Source organism: Heteronotia binoei, chromosome 7 (assembly GCF_032191835.1).
Source record: "Heteronotia binoei isolate CCM8104 ecotype False Entrance Well chromosome 7, APGP_CSIRO_Hbin_v1, whole genome shotgun sequence".
NCBI classification, from domain to species: domain Eukaryota; kingdom Metazoa; phylum Chordata; class Lepidosauria; order Squamata; family Gekkonidae; genus Heteronotia; species Heteronotia binoei.
Window position 1 is genome coordinate 30304119 of NC_083229.1, and position 22795 is coordinate 30326913.

At 40.4% G+C, this 22795-nt stretch overlaps 1 protein-coding gene across 6 annotated transcripts in view; it reads left to right on the forward strand.

Annotated features, from left to right (window-relative positions):
• The window catches only part of CSMD3 (CUB and Sushi multiple domains 3), a 933126-nt gene that overhangs the window by 537282 nt on the left and 373049 nt on the right, over window positions 1-22795 (forward strand). For all 6 annotated transcript variants that reach the window (XM_060243303.1, XM_060243304.1, XM_060243306.1 and 3 more), the window contains one exon: window positions 19952-20055. In XM_060243303.1, the coding sequence (XP_060099286.1) occupies window positions 19952-20055 (104 nt within the window). The remainder of the gene's footprint in view (window positions 1-19951; window positions 20056-22795) is intronic.

Sequence of the window (22795 nt, forward strand, 5' to 3'; positions counted from 1 at the left end):
ATGTATGGATTGTGTAGTTAAAGAGAATTCAGCAGGCAAAGATTTCTCAAACTTGCATGATGAATTGGATTTGCAAATGCACATCTTGTGCTCGAAAAGAATGCTTAAAATTATAGGATTTGAAACTCAGAACACCAGGTAAACCTATACACTATGGTTCACAAATTGAGCCAATACAGTATCCCATTGTACAGTATCCTACTATCATGGCATTAATAATTGTTTTATGCTACATGAATACCTGTGAGAAGTATGATTAATTCAACCAGGGTGGAGAGTGAAACCATGGCTAGTGTGTTTCTACAAAACAGTGGCAAAGAATCACGGCAAATGTTATCCAAGCTTTGCATTGTTACTTAATGCAAGAAAGCAGAAGGAGGGAGAGAAAAGAGCCAACTGTGAGCATTTTCTATCATTTGTAGAGAAACAATACCTGCTTCCACAGCAAGGTGATTTTGTGTGGTGGCCTGGTTGCTAATGTGATGGTGAATGAAATTGCCTTTCCAAAAGAGATGGCAGAGGGTAACTCGTTTTCTCTTCATTGTTAGCTGTGGTTTCCTTTTCACACTAACTGAGCATTGAATACTCCTTGCTCTGTTCTCATATGACCTCCAGAATTCTCTTTAATTTTTAAAAGCAAACCCCTCATATTTCCCCTGTGCATAAGTAGGGTTGCCAAGTCCAATTAAAGAAAAATCTGGGGACTTTGGGGGTGGAGCCAGGAGACTTTGGGGGTGGAGCCAGGAGACATTGGGGGTGGAGCCAAGAACAAGGATGTGACAAGCATAATTGAACTCCAAGGGAGTTCTTGCCATCACATTTAAAGAGACAGCAGACCTTTTAAAATGCCTTTCTTCCATAGGAAATAATGAAGGATAGGGGCACCATATTTTGGGCTCATAGAATTGGACCCTCTGGTCCAATCGTTTTGAAACTTGGGGGGTATTTTGGCGAGAGGCACTAGATGCTATACTAAAAATTTGGTGCCTCTACCTCAAAAAATAGCCCCCCAGAGCCCCCAATACCCACAGATCAATTTCCTATTATTCCCTATGGGAATCGTTCTCCATAGGGAATAATAGAGTGCCTAGTAGACATTTCCCTCCCCCCCCCCCACGCTTTCTAAAGGGGGGGAGGGCCTCCAAACTAGGGAATCCCCTGCCCCCTCCCTCTCTCACACACACACACACTTACCAGATCTTCCTCCGGACAACTCTACTTCCTGTGAAAACGAAAGCAAAGAAAGGGAGGGGCCGTTCTCAAAAGCCCTTCCTGCTTCCAGCTTCCTGCCCAGCCTTAAAGGGGCAGACATTTTGCAAACGGCTCAGGAGCTCTACAACATGAAGCCTAAAGGTATGTTCTCCCTCCCCTCTCCACCCCCACCCCCACTTCCAGAGTTTTGAAAAGCGGGAGGTGAGGCTGTGAAACCAGAAGTCTCCCGCCAGAGCGGGAGATTTGGGAAGCCTATGCATAAGACATACTTAGATGTGGGGTATCCTCTTTTGATTTTTTTTAAACCTTCCTTAAGCATACCTAACATGACACAGAAATAATTTTCTACCTTTCAAAAGCATTAAAAAACACTGTCACGACTCGTGGGGGGCGGGTCTTACCAATTGCTGCCACTACTCTGGGTTAAGGGTCTCCCTTGAGAAGGCCCAGAGTGCCCTCCCAAGCCCTTCCAGACCTCCCTGAGCTTAGGCCAAATAATAGGCGTGAGGAACAGGCAGAGTGAACAGAGTGAACAGGTCAGTACAATGTAACAAACAAGATGCATAAAACAGTAAAAGGGATGAAGGGAAAAGTAACCAAATGCCCTAATGCATCTGAACTTACTGTCCCTAAACTGTCAGTCAGACCTGGGCCTACTCACCCTTCCTCACAGGGCAAGGGTCTCTTCTTGGCAGCAGCTCTTCCTCAGCTCTGCCTCCTAGGAAAAGAACACCTCCTGCCTGGGCTTGGCCCTTTTATCTTCTCCTCCCAGGTCCCACCCCTCTCTTGGCCAGTTTCCCTCCAAAACCGGGCCACCCAATCAGAAGGACAGGAGGGATCGTTGAAAATGTAGGCTCTTCCCAGGCAGATGTGTGCATGTGATTGTGCACATTAAATCCAGATCTTCTTCTCCTAAAAATATTGTACCTGTGAAGCTTCCATTTAACTTCCTTTCTATCACTGCCTGTGTAGTTCTTATATGATTTATATTTGTGTTTCTAACCTTTTTAACTATTTTAAAAAGATTTGTGCTGGTTACATACCAAAATAAATTATTTGACTCTATTTAAATCTGGTTGGGAGGCATGGCCAGGTCAGGCCAAATTTCTTGTGCAATTGCACCCTCTGTCTCTCCCCCCTCTGTGTGTGTGTGTGAAAGAGAGACCATTATAAATTAAATACATAATAGTAGTCTATCACTAATCTATTATTCTTATGCTTTACACAGAAAAAAAGCACAGCTTTAATATTTCTGGACTCCACAGAATTAGTATTAGCCTAGGATCTGGAAGACCCATGTCTGAATCCAACTCTGTCATGGATGCTTGTTGGGTGACCTTGGGCTAGTCACACATTCTCTTTCTAACCATCCTCACAGCATTGCTGCTAAGACAGGAGAGAGAAACGGAAATTAAGCCTTTTGGGGTCCCCATTGGGGAAAAAGTAGAATATAAATGAAGCAAATTAATAAAATAAATGTTTTAAGTAGAAACCATGTTATTTTGTGAGTGAAGGAGAGTAATATACTGAAGAGATATTCAGTGTCTTTTCTCAGTATGAATAATTTATAGTGTTGATAATATTTTATACCAAATAGAGTTCAGACCAAAAGAATTATTTATATAGGAGGCGGGAAAATGAACCTGCTGTGTGATGATAAAGATTTTCTATAATTTATTAATATTTCCTTTCATGACAAAAAAAAAAAGACAAACTCATATGCTAACATGAAGGCGTCTGTTGACTTGAAGGCAGTGAATCACCATTAAATAGTTCAAAGTGGCCAGCTCAGAACAATAAACTACTTATTAATCTGTGAATGCGAAAAACAATATTTAAAACAATATTCTGTAATTTCTTCAGTCTCCCAAGTGTAGTTTTGCTTCTCAACTGTAGTTTATGCTTCTTTATATTTCCTAATTTACTTATATATACCAATTTACTTATTTATTTATTTATGAAATTCTTCTTTATATTTATAAAATGCTTCTTTATATTTACCAATTTACTTATATTTACCAATTTACTTACTTATTTGCTTTATTTATGAAATGCCATTCTCCCCAGTCTATAGCTCTCCTCTCCTCCATTTTATCCTCACATGGAAACTGTAAACTACGTTAGGCTTATATGTAACTGGCCAAGGTCACCCAGCAAGCTTCTGTGGCAGCGCAAAGATTTGAATCTGAGTCTTCTGGATCCTTTTCCAACACTTTACTCACACTACACCACACTAGTGAAACAAAATAGGAGTCGACTGCATCTTTAAGACCAACTTAGTTTTATTCAGAATAAAACTAAGTTGGTCTTAAAGGTGCAATCGACTCCTATTTTGTTCTACTACTTCAGACCAACACGGATGTCTATTTGGATCTAACCACACTAGTGTGTTATCATATATATTTTGAAAACAAGTTTTTGAAAACTCAGCATCAAAACTCAAGGTTTTTGGAAGTAGTCTTGACATTCTTGAATATATATATAATTTATTTTTTAAACAACACTTTCACACATGCTAAATAATGCAGTTTTACAGCAACCATTTGCAAATGGATTTTGCAATTTCACACAGTAAAATCCAGTTGCAAAGTGCATTGAAAGTGGATTGAAGGTGTGTTATTTAGTGTGTGTAAAAGCACCTCTTAGCTTCTGCATTTGTGATAACCTCATAGTATGTCTTTTGTTCCAGCTAACCTCCTGATAGGGTTGCCAATCCCCAGGTGGGGGCAGGGGATCCCCCGGTTTGGAGGCCCTCCCCCTGCTTCAGGGTCATCAGAAAGCGGGGGGAGGGGAGGGAAATGTCTGCTGGGAACTCTGTTATTCCCTATGGCGATTTATTCCCATAGAAAATCATGGAGAATTGATCTGCGGGTATCTGGGGCTTTGGGGGAGCTGTGTTTTGGGGTAGAGGCACCAAATTTTCCATATGGCATCTAGTGCCTCTCCCCAAAATACCCCCCAAGTTTCAAAAAGATTGGACCAAGGGGTCCAATTCTATGAGCCCCAAAAGAAGGTGCCCCTATCCTTCATTATTTCCTATGTAAGGAAGGAATTGAAAAGATGTGCCGTCCCTTTAAATGTGATGGCCAGAACTCCCTTTGGAGTTCAATTATGCTTGTCACAGCCTTGATCTTTGCTCCACCCCTAATGTGTCCTGGCTCCACCCCCAAAGTCCCCTGGCTCCACCCCCGAAGTCCCCAGATATTTCTTGAATTGGACTTGGCAACCCTACCTCCTGAGAATGCAGTGTCTCATAATCTTACAATGCCAGGCTTCAACATAAGTCAAACATTGCCCTGAAAGATGTTGTGTGAAACAGCCAGCTCCATTGCGCTGTCACAGAATGTCCTCTTACACTGACAAGCTGTCTGTGGCATGTAATTAAATAACTTTTTGCCATTCTATTCACTACTGTGGTGTGCCTGTTTTTGGTTCAAGACTCCAGGAAATGTCATAAAGTAAGAGTTTCAAAATCCTGCCTCAAATGTCATTTCCTATACACACAAACACACACATATTGTATATATCAGTGATATTACAATTGTAGTGCCAGGAAAAGCATATATTTCTGGACTTCTCATTGAAAAGATACAGTGAAGGCCTTTAAGTGACAGTTTTCCAGTGACAAATACATATATATGATGATGCCTGAGAAGTGAAGGTTCACCAACCGGTTTTGAACAACTCATTCTCTTCCTTATCAGTTGAAGTATACCAAAAGCGACTTAAGACTTAATTATGTTGAAAAAGGATGTCTGTATCCAGGGATGTAAAGAGGAAAGGGATGGTTTTTTATTTCATGTATAATAATAATAATTTTAAAAGATCCAAACATAAGGATTGATATTCTAACAATCACTTCTGTTAAATAATGTTTTAATTTCCCCCTAGGTTAACACTCATGGTCATAGTGAGCACATAAGGCAAGCAATGTCTCAGCTTCCCTTAATTTCCATATTTTCCCCTTTATTATTCTTGTCTCTATAGTTGAATATTCATGATTGAGTTTTGGATGAGTTGCCTTTTCAATAATCTATATTATCTATATTTAGATAATGTTTAAATTGAACAAAAATGTTGTTGCCTTTTTTTTTTTTTTTTTTTTTTTTAGTATGAGCTTTAAAGCCTTGTGTGGCCTGGACCAACATATCTAAGGGACCATCTCTTCCCAAATGTCCCTCTGAGGGCCTTGCACTCTGCTGATCAACATCTACTGGCTTGAGATCAGGGCCTTGAGAGACTTCTTACAGTTTTGCAGGGTCTGAAAAATTGAACTGTTCCATCAGGCCCTTGGCTGAAGCAGCTGATATCCAATCATCTGGCCTAACTATCTGAAAACTGTCCTGTTACATCTGCCCACGTAAAGAGATGCTGCTATTGTTTCCGCTGCAACTCTTTGTTCTGTTGTCAGTCTAGCTCTTGGGAACCCTATACATTAATTGTTGGTTAATTAAAAATAAATGGAGGCAACACCGTGTGTAGTTTAAACTTTACATAATAGCAACAAAACTTGCTTTTATGTAAAAAACATGTTACTGGTATCTAACAATCAGCTGGCAGAAGACAGAAGTAGAATGTTTAGATGAATGCAAATGATTCACTTCAAAACAACCAATAAAAACAGATTAAATACTCCCTCATTATAATATCCCCACCAACAGTCTCAAGTCAGCTTATATATCTTACCTACTTAGTTATAGCTTCTGAACATGTTACTTTGTTTTTACAAAACGACAATACCTTAGCTTTACAATTTCTACAGTGTTGTTCAATTGTCATTTCTAACATAAATTTTTAATTTCCCCATATTTAAAATGCTTTGAAGTAATTTATTATTATAACTTTTAAAAACAGCTTTGTCAGTTATTTTGTTGTTACCCGCCCTGAGCCCACTTGCAGGAAGGGTGGGATCTAGCAAAAAACCAAACAAATGAAATGAATGAGGAGTTGCTTGCATTCAACTCTCGGGCTGCTGCAGTTCCAACACTTCTAGTGGTGCAGATTCGCTATGTTAGACTGCCAGAACTGTGGCTGTAGAAGCAGCAAGGAGAATAAGCCTCTTGTTACTCAGAGTTTTGTCTGAAACAGTAATATATATTCTTTCAATAGACTGTAGAAAGGAGGAGCTCTTTACATCCTTGTTGTATACTTTAAAAAAAAAAAACAACCACCTAATGATAGCTTTTCCGTGAAAAACATCACCAACATGTTGGGCTCTTAAAGTAATGTTTTGCTCAATTTCCTTTATTGTTGTAAAAATGCTTTGAGGATGGGGATGGGGTGGGGGTGAGGATGAAATATACCAATTCTAGCTTTTGATACAGTGAATGGACAGCATGTGACATGAAGATATACATATACATATATATATATATATATATATATATATATATATATATATATATATATATATATATATATATATATATATATATATATATATATATATATATATTAATTAGTAAAATATATATTTAGAGGAGAAATTTTGGAAATCATTTAACATATAGATGCTAGTTCTGTAGACAAGTGTCTGTGTAATTGTCTCACGAATAAACAGGAGAATTATCACTTCATGTATATGCACATGGGAAATAGACAGGAGTCCTTTCCTCTGATAGTTAATTGGTGCTTACTCAAAAGCAGGGATGCTCAGTCACCTGCTGAATTGGTTCATATCCTGCTCACTGATCAAAATCAGGACAGATTGTTTAAAGGACTTCACTCACATCAAAAGCATTTTGGTGAGTGCACTTGTTTGTTTACATACTACTTTCTCAGAGATGCTACACATCCTCACTGTCTAATTAGTACCTTTACCTCTAAATTGCAAAATAACACATAAAACCAAGTTGAGATTTTTGAGCTCAGACTTGGTGTCTCTGTGGTCTCCAGACAGTATCACTGGGAGTCTGTCCATTAATCCGATCTTGTTTTCAGTTCATGCCATCACTTCATGATAGATGTTGTTGCCTGGACAGGTACAAAGATTCTGTACTTGACAAATATGTCAGTTTAATGGTCTGGCCATGACACCAGGGGATATGTGCCTCTTCTCCAGCAATCAAGAAGTTTTGTAGATTGTGCAACTGCAAGAAGCAACTTCAAGTTGCTCTTCTTATCTAACAAGATATGACTTGGAGGTCATCCTGTAGCACAAGTGGCTATTGTGAAGCCACAAAGCAGTTTGGCATTGAGTCTCAAACAAATGCCAAACAAAAACATGGAGTTGATTCAGTCAGGAGCAGCCTTGTGTGTGAGTAGTTTTATCAAGGTAAGATCAGTCAACCATAATATTTGTGTCAAAAATTTTAACACCTACGCTCAAAAGTTGTTACATGTTTTTCAGACTGATCTCAAAACTTGCTATGGTGACAGAGAATAAAAAATTCGGAGATGAACCATACAAATTGTTGCACATGTGTTATGACACAGAATAGGTAATTGTTCTGCAATTCCAAAGATTGCTGATAGGTCATGATAGGCAGATGAATCACAGTAAATGCCAAAGTGATGAGATCATATGCCTCCCAATATTCAGTTTTGATTTTTTCCCCCAAAGACTAGGGGAGTAGAAGAAAATAAATGTGTAGAAATTAGAAACTATAGAGGCCAGTCTAGAAAATACTAGTTTTGGAAAAGCAAAACAATATGGGAAGGGCTTTAAATCCTCAACCCTTGCATTCTGGTAACTTCTGAGATGCTATCATATGTCTCTAAACTGTTTTCCACAATTGCAAATGTCAGAAATATTCTTTTTTAAAATGACAACAAATTATCATAATACCTGATAGTATTATGCCAAATTTTATATATGTTCAGTAATGCATTGGCTAATCTTTGTACTAGATGAAAAAAATGCCTGCCAGAGGACAACACTTTTTCCTTTTGCCAAGTCCATTATTATACATATTCAGAAAGATTGCTGGAAAAAGGATTACTGTTATTTTAAAAGTAGATTTTCCCTGTTCTTCAGCACATTTATTCCACTTCACCTTGAGAAAATGACTTATTTGGAAAGTGGAATGTACTGCATTATACCATACCAAGTCCCCTTCCACCCCTAAACCCTACCTTCCCTGTCCATCCTCAAATCTCTACACATTTCCAAATCTAAATTTGGCAATTTTTCCTACCCACAGGGGAAGAGGTCCTTGACTAATATATTAAATAATACATTTATATTATACCCCAACTTTCCTCTGTTCCTCAGGGGTTAGTTGATGCAGGCAGAGATGGGAAATGTCTGCTTCCATGAACTCATTACATATCTGGAAGCTTGGTTCCTATTATAATAGATTGATTATGGACCTTGGCACTAACTCACAAAAACATACCACAGTAATCTGTTAGACACACAACTCCTTTTTTCATTTGCTGAAATAGACTAATATTTAAAAACAATGTTTAACCACAGTATTATTCACATATTAATCCATAAAAAATTTACAGTTCATTTTACAAAAAAAAAAATGTGCATTGTTCTTTCTTTGTTTGTAGGACTTCCTGAAGTCTAATAATTCCCAAACAAGTGTGACTGCAATTCCCAAAGAGGTGTGGCTGCAACCAGACCACTGCTTCCATCCACTTTCAGAATCAATTGAAATACTTAATCCCTTGGTGAGCTACCTGAGCCCACCTCGGTGGGGTAGGGCGGGATATAAATCGAATAAAGTAAAGTAAAGTAAAGTGAGGAAGGATTGATTCCAAAAGCAGGCAGAAGCAGTGGTTCAGTTGCAGCCACGCTTGTTTGGGAAGCAAAGAACAAAGAGAACATTGCAGTGTTTTTGTAAAATGGACTGTAAAATATTTATAGATTAATATGTAAATAATACAGAGGTTAAACATTGTTTTTCAATATATGTATTAGTAAAAACTCTCACAGAGTGTTTTGCCCTCCCAGTCGGAAGAACGAGACAAACAAAGTGTATTGGGTAAATAAACAGGGCAACTTTATTGAACAAAACATGGCATGGGGCAACTTAAGCTACCGGACAGGCCCACGGAACCCCCTGACCCTTCCCTGTCCGGACTGGGCAAGCCACCCAGCCCCCGGCAGTAGCCCATAAGTACCAGCTAATGCCAGGCCGGCAAAGGCCAGGTATACCCTCAACTGGCCAGGCCCCTCTTTCCAGAGCGGCCCGCCAGAGGAGGGAACCCTATAGCGGGCATTCCAGCAGAGAGCCGTACAGCCCAGCTGCCGTTCCATCCCGCCACATTCCCTGAAACAGGAAATAAACCGAGTGTGCTCACCGGTTACCTACATAGCCAATAAAACTCCTGCTAACTCAAAGTTACCAACTAAATAATCCCAACAGCACTGCAAACAGTACAAGGTAAGCGAAACACATCCCAACCTGTGCCAGTCAGTTGAGATGAAAAAATTCCTACCTGGACCCGCACAACACGGCGACCAGAGAAGCCTGTACTATTGCTGGGTGGGAGGCCGGGCGAAATCGCCCGGCAAAACTGACATGGGAGGCATGTCCGGGCCTTTTTAAGCCCCGAACCACACACACACCCCTATGTCCCCAGATGGGCGAGGAAGCATTTGCCTCTGCTCCATCCAGGGAGGCAAACACAGCCCCCGCCCTAAGCCGCTGTACAGCAGCACAGGCGGGAAGGGGCTGCATAATAGTCATATGCCTTACTTGTACCCATGAGCTCTACAAAGAGTCAGACTTGACTGTGTGACTGAACAACAGCAACAACAAAACATGGCTATACCTATGGAATTTGGAAGAAAAGGAGCAGTAAGGTTTTCATGAATATACTCATTTAAAAAAAAATAGAAATGATAGATTACATAGTTGAGGGTGCATGAGAGATGAAGGTGGTTGCCAAAGAGAGTACTAAAATAATTTATAGTTCAAAGAACTGTATTGCAATCTAACATCCCAGTTTACAAACCACATAAATCAGAGAAGTGGAATTTAATTTGATTTAATACGAGTGAAGTCAATCAGGATTAATGTGTTTGGAGCCATTTTCAGAGTTTCTGGGTTTCGTAGCCTTGAGCTCAAAGGGGGTCTGCGGAGCTTGTCTCTTGCGGCCCCCCTGAATCAGGCAGTTGGACCCTAGGGGGGACCCTGGAGGGGTTGCCTTTTGGCATGGGGCTTTTGCAGGGAGACAGGGAGACAGCAGCAGTTGTCCCTGCTCTTCTTGTGTGCTTCAATGCTCCGCTGCCTTGATCGCCATTACGGCAGAAAGAGGTGAACACTCGACCGCTTGCTTGCTTTGCTGCTAACAAGCCTTTGATGTATTGCTTTCCTATCTCAAACATGGCAATTCTACTCTGCAAGTAAGTTTGCTTTTCATACCATCATCTAATGGGTCATTTTACATAACAACAAACGGGTCAGTTCAAAGGAAGGGAAAGAGAGGAATTCCCCCCATACACACACACTTTCACGTGAATCCAGCTTCCAAAAGATAAAAAGAACAACTTTGAATGCCTGCAACAATCTGAATTTGACAGAATATAGATTCTTAAATCAACCCGAATTATGATTGAATAAGTGATAAAGAGACTAATATTTGGTTATAATTTGGTCTGAACAAATGAGATATATTCCAAAGAGATTGGTATTTGTCATCTGAGTACAACTGAAATGGCAACAATCAAGATTTACAGCTGGTGGAGATTTGAAAGGATAGACTAACTGGATCTCTGAGTTACTTTTCAACTTTGATTATTAGACTGAGATTCTGTGGAGTAAAATGGCATCACAAAGCGAAATGTTTCATAAAAAAGATACAATGAATATCATATTTTCTCTAAAGCAGGACCTTGATTTATTAACAGAGTTGATAAAAAAGCAAATGGGAGCTTTTATCAAAGATTTCAGGTTTTCACGGCTGGTAACATCATTAGGGTTTGTAGAATCTTTCGGGCTCAAGTGCCGTGTTCTACTGGAGAAAGTTTTTCTTCCAGCTTTTATGTTGATAGTTAGCGAAAACTTGAATCTACATGGGCAGAGTGACAAAGAGATCTTGGTGACATATGTGGAGTTGGAAATGGAAAAAGATCCGTTGGGAAATGAAAAGAAGAAAACTAAAATGGAACCTTATGGAACAGTTACTAAGAAGAACCGGAAGTTAAGGCTGTTTGAAGGTTTTTTGAGAGGATCTAATGGTGTGGGATTTTTACTAGCGTTACTGAGAAGGGGTGCTTGCATTAAGGAGAGAGGATGCACATTTCATAAAAAAAAAAAATCAAAATGTGGAAAACTTTCAGGAAGAAGGGATTTTAAATTGTTTTCCCTCTCTGTAGGTAATTGGATAATATGGAACTCTCAGCAAGATATGCGATTTTAAAAGGCAGAGTGAGAGCTTTGGGACATAATAGGTTTGTTCCTCTCTGATTAATATGGACATAAGAGCTAAAGGATTGAAAAGTTCTGAAAAGAAATTTAGATAAATAAACAGTTAACTTGGATTAATTTTTAAGAAGACAGACAACACAATTATTTTGTAATCTGGTAGATCTGCTCTTAATATGTTTGTTTGGAGAAATTGCTTATGTTGAGATAAACTAATATGCTCCTGGTTTACCATTTTTCTTTCTTATCTCTCCACTTTTTACGTTATTTTAAATTTGATCTTTCTCTCTATCCATTTGAAATATGTAAGTTAGAAGGATAAAGAAATTTGTTTTTTATGCATATCTAAATGATGACATTGTTAAAATAACAAGTCAGTTTGTATTTTTAATATGGTTAAGCTTATCCAGTTAGTTCTGTGTTGAGACCTTGGTGACTTTTTTATTATTATATCTATGTTTGCTGAATAAAAATAGTTCAGACTTGTTTTTTAAGTAATTGTTTAGTAAAAAGTGGAAAATGAAGATGGTAGAATATAAGGGGAAAACTCAATACTTGCAGGTAGAAAGGATTAGGTATTTTGTTTTGAGGTAAAAAATGTAACTGATATATTTGCAGTTTTCTTTGTTTCTGATCTCCCACTCTGTATTTCTCCCTCCCTCTTGATGTTTCTGTACTTGTGCTTATGCTTTTTCTTTTTGTAGTTAAAATTAATAAAAATTATAGACTTCCAAGATTAATGCGTTTGAAGATCACAATCAAATTCTTACTCATAAGAGCAAAAAAGGTGCATCTGCTGTAGCATTCAGATTTCATTTTGGATGTGTTTTGTTTGCTTAAAAAAATAAAAGAACCTTCCACCATTCTTCCATTCCTTGCATTCACTCAAGAATTGATAGTACTGGTTGCTCTGATTTAGTTTCTACCTGGGATTAAAGGTTATCACACTTTTTTTTAGTCTTGCTCTCTTATTTTGTTTTTATTGTGCAATGGTTCATAATAAAGGTTTTAATAAGGTTTCCCAGTATTCTCACCTTTTATTAATCTATCCTAGTAATTTAAATCTGTTATTACCTTTGAGGGCCTTTTTGTGTGATGTTCTTAGTAAGCCTGACTTACTAATGAAACAATAGGGCTATATCTCAGGGCCTTTTTTTGAGCAGGAACACAGTTCCAGCTGCTTTGGTCAGGGCAGCTCAAAAAAAGGTTTCTGGCACTAGGCAGCCAAGAGCACAGAGGATACGCTCCATCCTCTGTTCTGCCTCCAGCCTCCAACGAACTTGTGAAGAGAGCAGGGCCATAGCCAGGATTTTACATCTCACATCATTATACAGCAAACCATTAGAAATAGTAAGAGATGTATAGGCACACATACATCAGTTATAAATGACCTTTACATTTGTAGTTACTTGAGTGAGTTTAAAATTAGGTGATGTATTCTTTGTGGAATAGAAATAGCCTGAAAACGCTTTAACAACTAGATAGTAATTTGGTAGCTCTAACTTTATAGAAGACACAATACAAATGTTAATGGATGCAAGGCTTTTAGGGAAATTAAAAGAAGATTTTCTATCAAAGCCTAAAGGATAAACACATTAACTCCAACAATATTTTTTCCAGTTTTCATAAAACAAAAGGTAATTCATTCAATTGGCTTCACAAGAAAAAAAAAATGTTGCTATGTAACAAAGACAGCACAATTTGCATTGCTTTTTTTAAAAAAAAAAATAATTTACTCTTTGTTTTCGTTTATTTTCCATGTAGTCATTATCTTGATTTTAATTAATATAAGTAATTACTTTTGTTTGTTTAGAATTATCCTTATTTCCAGAAGTTCTGTTTCTTGACAGAATACAGCACTGTTGAATTTAGACTAGTGGGCAGCCCATTTCTAAGCCTACCAACATGTCTCTGATGCTGGTATGATACTGGGCAAATATCTTTTGTTTGCTGAGCAAAGCATCAAAGAACTAAGAGCATGCACTAGAGACCATAGCAACATTGAAGTTACCCCCCAGTCACAGAGCTGCGTGTTGACTATTCTTCTGTGTCATCCATGTATGGAAATCAACTAACATACCATAATGTCAGCATGCACTCCAAACATAAACTTGTGTCTGCGACCCAACAAGGCGACATAATGTTCACAACTATGTCGTCCACACCCCTGGAATAGGCACAGATTGGGGTGGCACATCTGATAGATGAACAGAGGAAATTATATGATGACAGGATAATTCTTCAAGATGGGTAGCTGTGTTAGTCTGTCTGTAATCAGTAGAAAAGAGTAGTAGAGAAGAGCAAGAGTCCAGTAGCACCTTAAAGACTAACAGGGTACGAGCTTTTCTGTTTCACTGTTCACAGCAAGAATGCGATTCCATCTGTTATTATATCTTAGAGAGTACAGTGATTTCAAATGCCAAATGACAATAGCAGGTGAAGAACAATATCAGGTGTGATTGGATTAAGTGTGATATGGAGAGGCATAGTAGACATGGATAAAGCAGCATTGATGATGAGACAGGAAACCTGTCCCAGAGGATGCATTGTCTTGAGTTTTCACTATCAGTTGCAGTTCAGCACTCTCTCTTTCTAATCTTCCTTTGAAATTCCCTTGTAAGAGAGCTGCTACTCTTAGGTCAGCAAATGAATGCCCTGGAAGGTTAAAATGTTCCCCCACTGGTTTTTGAATGTTATGGTTTCTAGTGACAGACTTCTGTCAATTTATTCTTTGTTGTAGAGACTGGCTTGTTTGTCCAATGTAGAGGCTGATGTTGCTGAATTCACTGATGATGTTCCTAGGGTCTATATGAGAGCAAAGTTGGCACTTTGGTTTGTTGTGGGCCTTGACTTTACAAAATCCATGTTACTGTTCAGCAGTTCATCATTGTGGGTGAAAAGTTGCTTTAGGTTAGTAGGTTGTCTATAAGCAAAAATAGTTGCCCTCCCCCAAACACAGGCTGACACAGGAACTCCCCACAGCCTGATTAAATTGCACATTCAAACACACACATCTGGCTCCTGTCTCACTCCTGCCCTTATATTATCCTCTGGCATCTCTCTGCCACCTTAAAAAGCTACTACTTACCAAGTTGTAGCAAATCTCTGAAGCACACCCCTGTTGCCTTTCTTGGCTGTCTGAAAGACCTGGGAGTGCCAAGAAAGCACCTCCCATGGGCTTGAATGGTCCGACTGCTCTTCTACAGCACACATATCCTGTCTCTTTTCCAGCAGCAGGGTGTGTGCTATCTGACCACCCTAGGACGCCTTGGACTATGCCAGCTTTTTTTCTGAGCCGGGAGGCTGCCAACCCAAGCTGCCTGTCTGTACCCAACAACTATTCAGCATGGGTTGTAGGTCATTAATAATATGTTGAATTAACTTGAGTTGTGAGCTATATGTGACCACCAGTGGTGTTCTGTTATTATTTTCTTTCATTCTGACCTTTCCACTCATCCTTCTCACCATATCAGGAGGTTATTGTAGTTTCAAAAATGCCTGCTATAGATCTTACAAGTATCTCTGTCTGATAAATTGAAGCATATGTGATTTTAGTGTAGGGCTTGGGTATAGACAATGGATTGTATAATGTGGTTGGAGTGGTAGCTGAAGCATGTAGAGATGCTTATCAGTCTGTCGGTTTCCAGTATAATGTGGTACGTATGTGTCCCTCATGTATCTGTACAGCGGTGTCCAAGAAGTGTGTGTGTGTGGAGTAATTCATTATTAGATTGATGGTGGGGTGGAAGTAGTAGTAGTAGTTACAACCCCCCCCCAAAAAAAATCTACTGAATATTTGAAGTTCGTTGACATTATTGAATCTGACTTTTTTTGGGGGGAGGGGCATATATTTTGATAAAAAGTCATTGGAAACCAGAAGACCTTCAGTTGGGGATAACAGTTGTTGGATATTTTTCTTTTCATATTTGCTTAAGATTATTGAACTTTTCTTCTGCCTTACAAGTCTTGCATTGACATTGTGTTTTATTCTAATGAAGTATTATGGAGGAAAAGAATGAATCTGTTAATTCCTTTAAATGATATTTATTTTAAGTATTTCTGTCCTGCAGAGTCAGTTTTAAAGAAAATCACCAGAGAGCTTATAACAGCAAAGCAACAAAAATGTAAAATGGCAATTTAACAAGATAAAAGCAACAGTATAAAACTAAAAGCAGATATATAAAACAAGCCCAAATCCACCATAAAAAACAATTTCCAATATGATACCATATAAACAGTAAAAGAGTTATGGTAGGAAAAAAACTATAAAAATCAAAATGGTAAAACATCAATGCATCAACAATGTGTTAGAAAACAAGCTTATTTTTCACCTGGCACCTAGTTCCTCATAGGTGCTGGGTTGTGAGGAGGGAATAGATGCTACAGCTGGAAGGCCCCTGTCCTGGGGTAGGCACATTATAAAGTAAGAGAAGAGGGAAAACAATCTAGAAAAGCTGCTGTTGGAAAGCTTCAAGTTAAAAACCTTTCAGTTAATAAATCACCCCTCTTTTAAGTAGGCTATTTAAATCCCTCTTTTAAGTATGTAGCTATGTGGATGGGGTTTCCCCCCCTCTTAAAGTCAGTATCACATATTAATTTTTTTTAGAGAGATGACATTATAATAAAAATTGTTATAGGCATTCATTAGCAGGTTACAGGCAGTTGCCTTTGAGCATACTTTGATACCCTCCAATAATTTGAACAGTTGGTGAGCGATTTCAGTTTCACTACAGCACCTGGCCGGTTTTTGATGCATACAATAGTTCAAGATTGTGTTGGGTAACTAAAATTCATCTTAGCAGTGCTTTAAAAAAACCTTCCCTCTCTCTGCATTTCTCCTTGGATTTGTGTTTCTGAATGGCTTAGTCCCTGGTCACAGAGCAGCATCAATGCATTAGTTACCTGCCAACATTTTTCGACTGGCTTTTTACTCATTGGCAGAAATCCCAAGGACTGCACAACTAATTCCGTATGCCCAGAGGCCTAGAGAGGTATTTAATCTTAAGCATCAGACCTCTATGCTGTATAGCAGGACAGGTGCCCCCCCCCCCCCAAAAAAAATCAGGAACAACTTTGAAACAGTTTATTTTATTTTTCTCATCGATTGCTTCATTTTCATTAAAATGTGGTATAATATAGGGTTGCCAGTCTCCAGTTAGAGGATCCCCTGGTTTGAAGCCTCTCCTCCGCCCCCAATTCAGGGCTATCAGAAACTGGGAAAAATTATACTCCCAAATTGGAAAGAAATCAAAAGTAAATGTGACATGCCTGCATCACCCAGAAGTGACATTGGTAACATATGAATATATGAAGCTGCCTTACACTGAATCAGACCCTTGGTCCATCAAAGCCAGTATTGACTACTCAGACTGGCAGCAGCTCTCCAGGGTCTCAAGCTGAGGTTTTTCACACTTACTTGCCTGAACCCTTTTTAGTTGGAGATGCCGGGGATTGAACCTTGGACCTTCTGCTTACCAAGCAGATGCTCCACCACTGAGCCACAAAGGAGTGATGCTCTGGTTTTGGAGCAAAACTCAGAAGTTTGAAGTAAATTCTATCATAGAGTTGCCCACAAACCAGAATGTCACTCTGATGTCCCTGACATGCCTATGTCACCTGGAATTGACATAGGCATGTTGTTTTTATTTCCTGCTTCTTCTTCCTACCGTCTTGCTCAAGGGATCTGGCAACCCTATATAAAAATATGACTATATTAAGGACTATTGGGCAATAAATTAAGGTTTTTACCCTTCAGGTGGGGCCTGGAGATCTCCTGGAAGCATCTTCATAGTGTGGACTCCACAGTAGGGGTGTCAAACTCATTTGTTACGAGGGCCAAATCTGACATAAATGAGACCTTGTCAGGCAGGGCCATATGTGTATCTATTTAAGATTAGGGTGTTTTTTTAAAAAAAAAAACTTGAAACATGATTAAACCATTAGCACTTGTTGGTCTTAAGGGGGTTTTCTTTGTATTTCTCCTATGGGATCTAGGGAACTGGGCAAAGGGAACTCTGGATCTTTCCTTCCTTCCCCTGGGGCCCAAGAGGAGAAGGAGCCTCAGCCAATAGAAGGAAGAGAGGCTTGGCTCAGTAACTCTGCTGTGCAGTTGAGAGAGCCTGGCAAAGCAAGCTCTCCCTCCCCCCCTTCCTCCCAAGGGAGGAGCCTCAGCCAATTGAGAAAATAGCCAATGGTTTTGCTCTGTAGCTTCTGTAAAATTACACAAACCTTGCAAAGCAAGCTGTTATGCAGAAAGAAGCAGATGACAGCCAGTTGTTCGGGGGCCTGATAGGAGCCCTCCGGGGATCTGATTTGGCCTCTGGGCCACATGTTTTACAGTATTATACCTTGCTGCACTCCCTCTTCTCCCATCCCGAAACCTTCCTCAGGCTTTACCCCAAATCTTCAGGAATTTTCATACCCAAAATTGGCAACCCTTGTTAATAGAATAAAGGGGGAAGGAATGTTGGAGCCTGAAGTATCCTGGGTTCATTAACAATGCTTAGCTCTCTATATACAAGGCAACTTCTCATGAAACTCTAGTGTCTATTGTATTATCTACTGGAATACAAGGTTTTGTTTTGTTTTTTTACCATTTACTGGTTCTAACTTGTGCTAGGAAGAAAATGAATTTTTCTTAACAATGATCAGAAATTGAAACAGCCATTGTCTATTTTAATTTAAGTAGGGAACTGGACTGCTTTTTAGTGTTTAAACAAGATGGGGGGTGAGCAAATTCACTGCAGAGAATTCATCGAGAATTCTGAACACTTTGTAAACCAAATCCAATAATATTTTTTTTCAAAACAACATTATTTTTAATATGCTGGTTTTGCTATTGCAGTGGTTATTTATGGCTTACATACCTAATAGCATTGCCAACTTTGGGTTGGAAAATTCCTGGAGATTTTGGGAGTGGAAACTAAGGAGGGCGGGTTTTGGCAATAGTATAATGCCATAGCTACTGCCCTCCAAAAGCAGTCATTTTCTCCAGCAGAATATAGTGACAGAACTGTATTCTTTTTTTTTTTTTTTTTTTTTAAATTTTATTTATTTTAAAATTTATTTATTTTAAAATTTATTTATTATATCCCGCCCTCCCCGCCGAAGCAGGCTCAGGGCGGCTAACAGCATTCTTAAGGACAGTTGTATTAATGGGAGATCACCAGGTTCCACTTGGAAGTTGTAATGATAGATACCTCATGTAGAAACCTATGAAGAAGTTGCTCCAGTCTATCCACATTCCTTTAAATTAGATTTAAATTGCAATAACTCTGAATAGGACAGCCCCATTAGTTGGCTTTTGAAAAGTATATAGAATTCAGGGGTGTCAAACATGTGACCCAAGGGCCAAATCAGGCCCCCACAGGGCGCCTATCAGCAACTGGCTGTCATCCGTTTTCTTCTCCCTCTCTCTTGCTTCCTTCTGCATAACAGCTTGCTTTGCAAGGCTTGCCCAATCACACAGGAGCTACAGAGCAAAGTCTCTGTTTTCTCCATTGGCTGATGTTCCTTCCTTGGGGAGAAAGAGGGGTGAGAGAGAGCTTGCTTTGGCAGGCTCTCTCAATAGCATAGCAGAGCCATTGAGCCAAGCCTCTCTTCCTTCTATTGGCTGAGGCACCTCCCCCTCCTTGTCCCCGGGGAAGGAAGGAAAGAATACACATTTGCCCAGGCCAGTTCCATGGATCGCATGGGAGAAAAACAAAGAAAGCACCTTTAAGACCAATGAATGCTAATGCTTTAAGCATACTTTATTTTAGGGGTTTTTTTTTTAATTGTGTTTATCTGTGTCCTTTATAAAATTTATATCTCTGCTACCTAATCTTAAATAGGTACACACATGGCCCAGCCCGACAAGGTCTCATTTGTGTCAAATCTGGCCCTCATAACAAATGAGTTCGACACCCCAGACTACATATTGTTATGTATGTACATATTTTATGATTTCATTGACTGCATGTGTATAACTATATTTTTAATGTTGCATTTGTATACGTGTGAATATAAACGTGTGTACACAAAATATAGCTAAAAACAGAAATTCTGTAGTCTAGACCACTGGTGCCTAATAAAAGTTTTGCCTCTGGCGCTTTCATTTAGCTCAGGATATATTTTAAAAACTAAAACTTTTACATTTAAGTTGGAATATTGGCCTAAATAGTTGCATTGCATTACAACAAACTTCATAGCGGCAGGGGTAAATTATTGCCTCATTCTTCTGTTACTTTTGTTTCGTTTCATTCAGATAATCCACACGCACAAACACATGCACAAAATATGAGACACAAAATATATTCAGACTAAATAACTATATGGCTTTGGGTGGATTCCATGCTACTTTGTATACTACTGCTGATGAAACATGGGAAATGTGTATTCTTAAGAGACTTCTTGTGTGTGAATTTTTCCCCCATCAGGTGATTCAGATTAATTTTGAGGAATTTGATCTGGAGATTGGCTATGACACACTAACAATTGGTGATGGAGGAGAAGTGGGTGATCCCAGAACGGTCCTTCAAGTGTAAGTATTTTGAATTTACAACTTGTTAATTTAATATTCTGTTAATCTTCTTTAAAGAAAAGTGATACATAAAGTCAGATTCTTCTCCAGAGAAGCTGGCATTGGCTTTTCTGCTTGCATGTCTTTCCTTTCAAATGACTTAAAGACTATCCTGGAAAATGTCTGGGGCTATAGTAGAATGAGTTGAGGGCATTACATTTATGATACAGCAAGGATTTGTAGAGTAAGAGCCAAGCACAGCATGTAGTCAGATAGACAGGTTGCCGTAGCAGTATCTCAGCTTTAAATAAGCCGCTTGAGTTTGGAGTGATTTCTGTCAATCAGACAGTGCCCTCTAAACCAGCATCATAGTGCTGTGGGCGACTGGTTGGTTGTTCACATTGCTAATGTGCTGGAACCACTAGCAGCTGGGTTGGGTTTTTTCCAAGTCCCACTGTGCATGTGCGGAAGCAGACAAGCACACACATGCTCCTCGGTGCATTCTATGGAGTGCTGAAGTGCATGTCAGAGTGGGATTGGGGGAAAAAAAGATGCACTGTAAATGGAGTGGAACAATCATACTGCTCATGTGTTTCCATGCTTTGCCCAGGGCTGGCTCACCCACTAGGCAAACTAGGTGGTTGCCTAGGGTGCCAGAAGCTGGGAGGTGCCGAATTGGGCTTCCCCCCGCCCAAGACAACTGCCTAATTTGCCTCCCTCCCCCTTCTGCCACCAGCTCCCTGCCGTGCTCCTGCCCACCCCCCAGAAGTTCACCCTGCTGCCACCCACTCGCCCCCAAAGCTTGCTCTGCTCTACTGCTGCTAGCTCCCCACCTCCCCCTCAGAAGCTCACCCTGCTGCCACCCACCTGCCTGCCCCCGAAGCTTGCCCAGCCCTGCCCTACCACTGCCAGCTCCCTCCCTCCCACCTTCTCGCCCTCCTTTCTTCCTTGCCCTGCCACGGCCACCAGATCCCGCCGCCCGGAGAAGCTCACTGCGAGGATGCCGGACCATATCAACTTTGATGCCTGTGCTTGTTTTAAACAGACCTCTGGAGGAAGTTTCTTCCTCCTCCTTTCCAGAAAGGAGGGGGGAGAAACTTCCTCCAGAGGTCTGTTCAAAACAAGCACAGACCTCGAAGCCAGTGTGGCCCAGCATCCTCGCAGCAAGGAGGGGGTTGGTGAGCAGAGCTCAGGGCATCTGCCTTGGGGCCAGCAGGCACAGGGCTACATGTGAGTAGCCTGCACCTGCTGCCTACTTAAAAGTAGCACCTGCCACCTACTCATGAGTAGGCGGCAGGCGCAGGGATTCGGGGCGGGCAGAGCTGTGCTGCCTGCCTAGGCTGCTGGAAGGGCTCGGGCTGGGCCAGGCTGTGCCTGGATGATCATCATATGCCTAGAAACTTGCCATAGAAGTGCTTCTCCATTTAATCCACATGGGAGTCATTTTAGTGTGAGGTAGGGATGAGTGGGGGCACAGGAACCAGATGTGTACATTTGATCATGCCCATGTGACCCAAAAGGGAGGGGTGGATAGGTTGGGCCAAACTGCTTGTGTGATCACACCCACTGTTTCAGTGTCTTGGTAGATCACAAGCGGCTCATTCCTTTCTATGAACAGATTACTATACAACTCCCCATCCAGGGCTTTGTTTGAGCAGGAAGGCACAAGAATGCAGTTCCAGCTGACTTGGCATCAGGGGGTGTGGCCTAATAAGCAAATGAGTTCCTGCTGGGCTTTTTCTACAAAAAGCCCTGCCCTCGCCTGTGGAATGTCCTCCATTCTGAAATTAACCTCATCAATTCAACTACTAGGTCTGCACTCTATCCATGAGTTGGAGGTTAGCTGAAAATTTGTAGTGGGCAAAAGGGGAAACTACAGGACATATGTCTCTGTTCCAGTAAGAGAACTCTCCAGCTCTTCATTATGCTGTGTAAAGTCACACCTAAAAGGGACAGAGTCCTGGACAGCCAAATGGCTGAATAATAATGTATTCCTTTTAAGACAGAATGACCCTGGAGGGGGATGGATTCCCAAAAGGAAATAATACATTCTTAAGACACAAAGAAGAAGCTCGCTCTTACCATTCAGCTTGTGACCAGGGAGGCACAAGTTATGAAGGACTAAATCTGCACATAGGAACTTGGACTGTGCCTCCAGGTGGAGCCTAGAGTTCTCCTTACAATTTATCTCCAGAATACAGAAATCAGTTCCCCTGGAGAAAATGACAGCTTCAGATGGTGGACTCTATAGTATCACATTCTCACTGAGCTACTTCCCCTCCCCAAATCTTTTGCTTCCCAATCCCAAGCACTACACTGAAATATCCAGGAATTATCCAAGATGGTGTTGGTATCCAACAGAGGGAGTTGGTAATTATATGTGGGGTACTTTTCAAGTTTTCAGTCATTTTAGATTCAATTCTCTCTCTCTTCCTCCCTCCCTCTCTCTCTCTCCCTCCTTTCCATCCTTCCTAGGGTTGCCAAGTCCCCCACAACCTCCAGTGGGGGATATTTTTCCCTCCCAAATTGCTAGAGCGTCCAGAGAAAACCATAGCATTTCCCCTGAATCTCTTAGAGCAGCTGGCACGTGACTTTGCTGGTGTGATGATATCACTTGCAGGTGATGTCATTGCACCAACAATGTCGGGAGGGGATCCCCCCACCAGCCCACTGTGGGTCAGAGGGTTGGGGATCTCCAGGGTGGGAGAACTCCCGCCGCACCTGGGAGCTTGGCAACCCTATTCCTTCCTTCCTTTTTTCC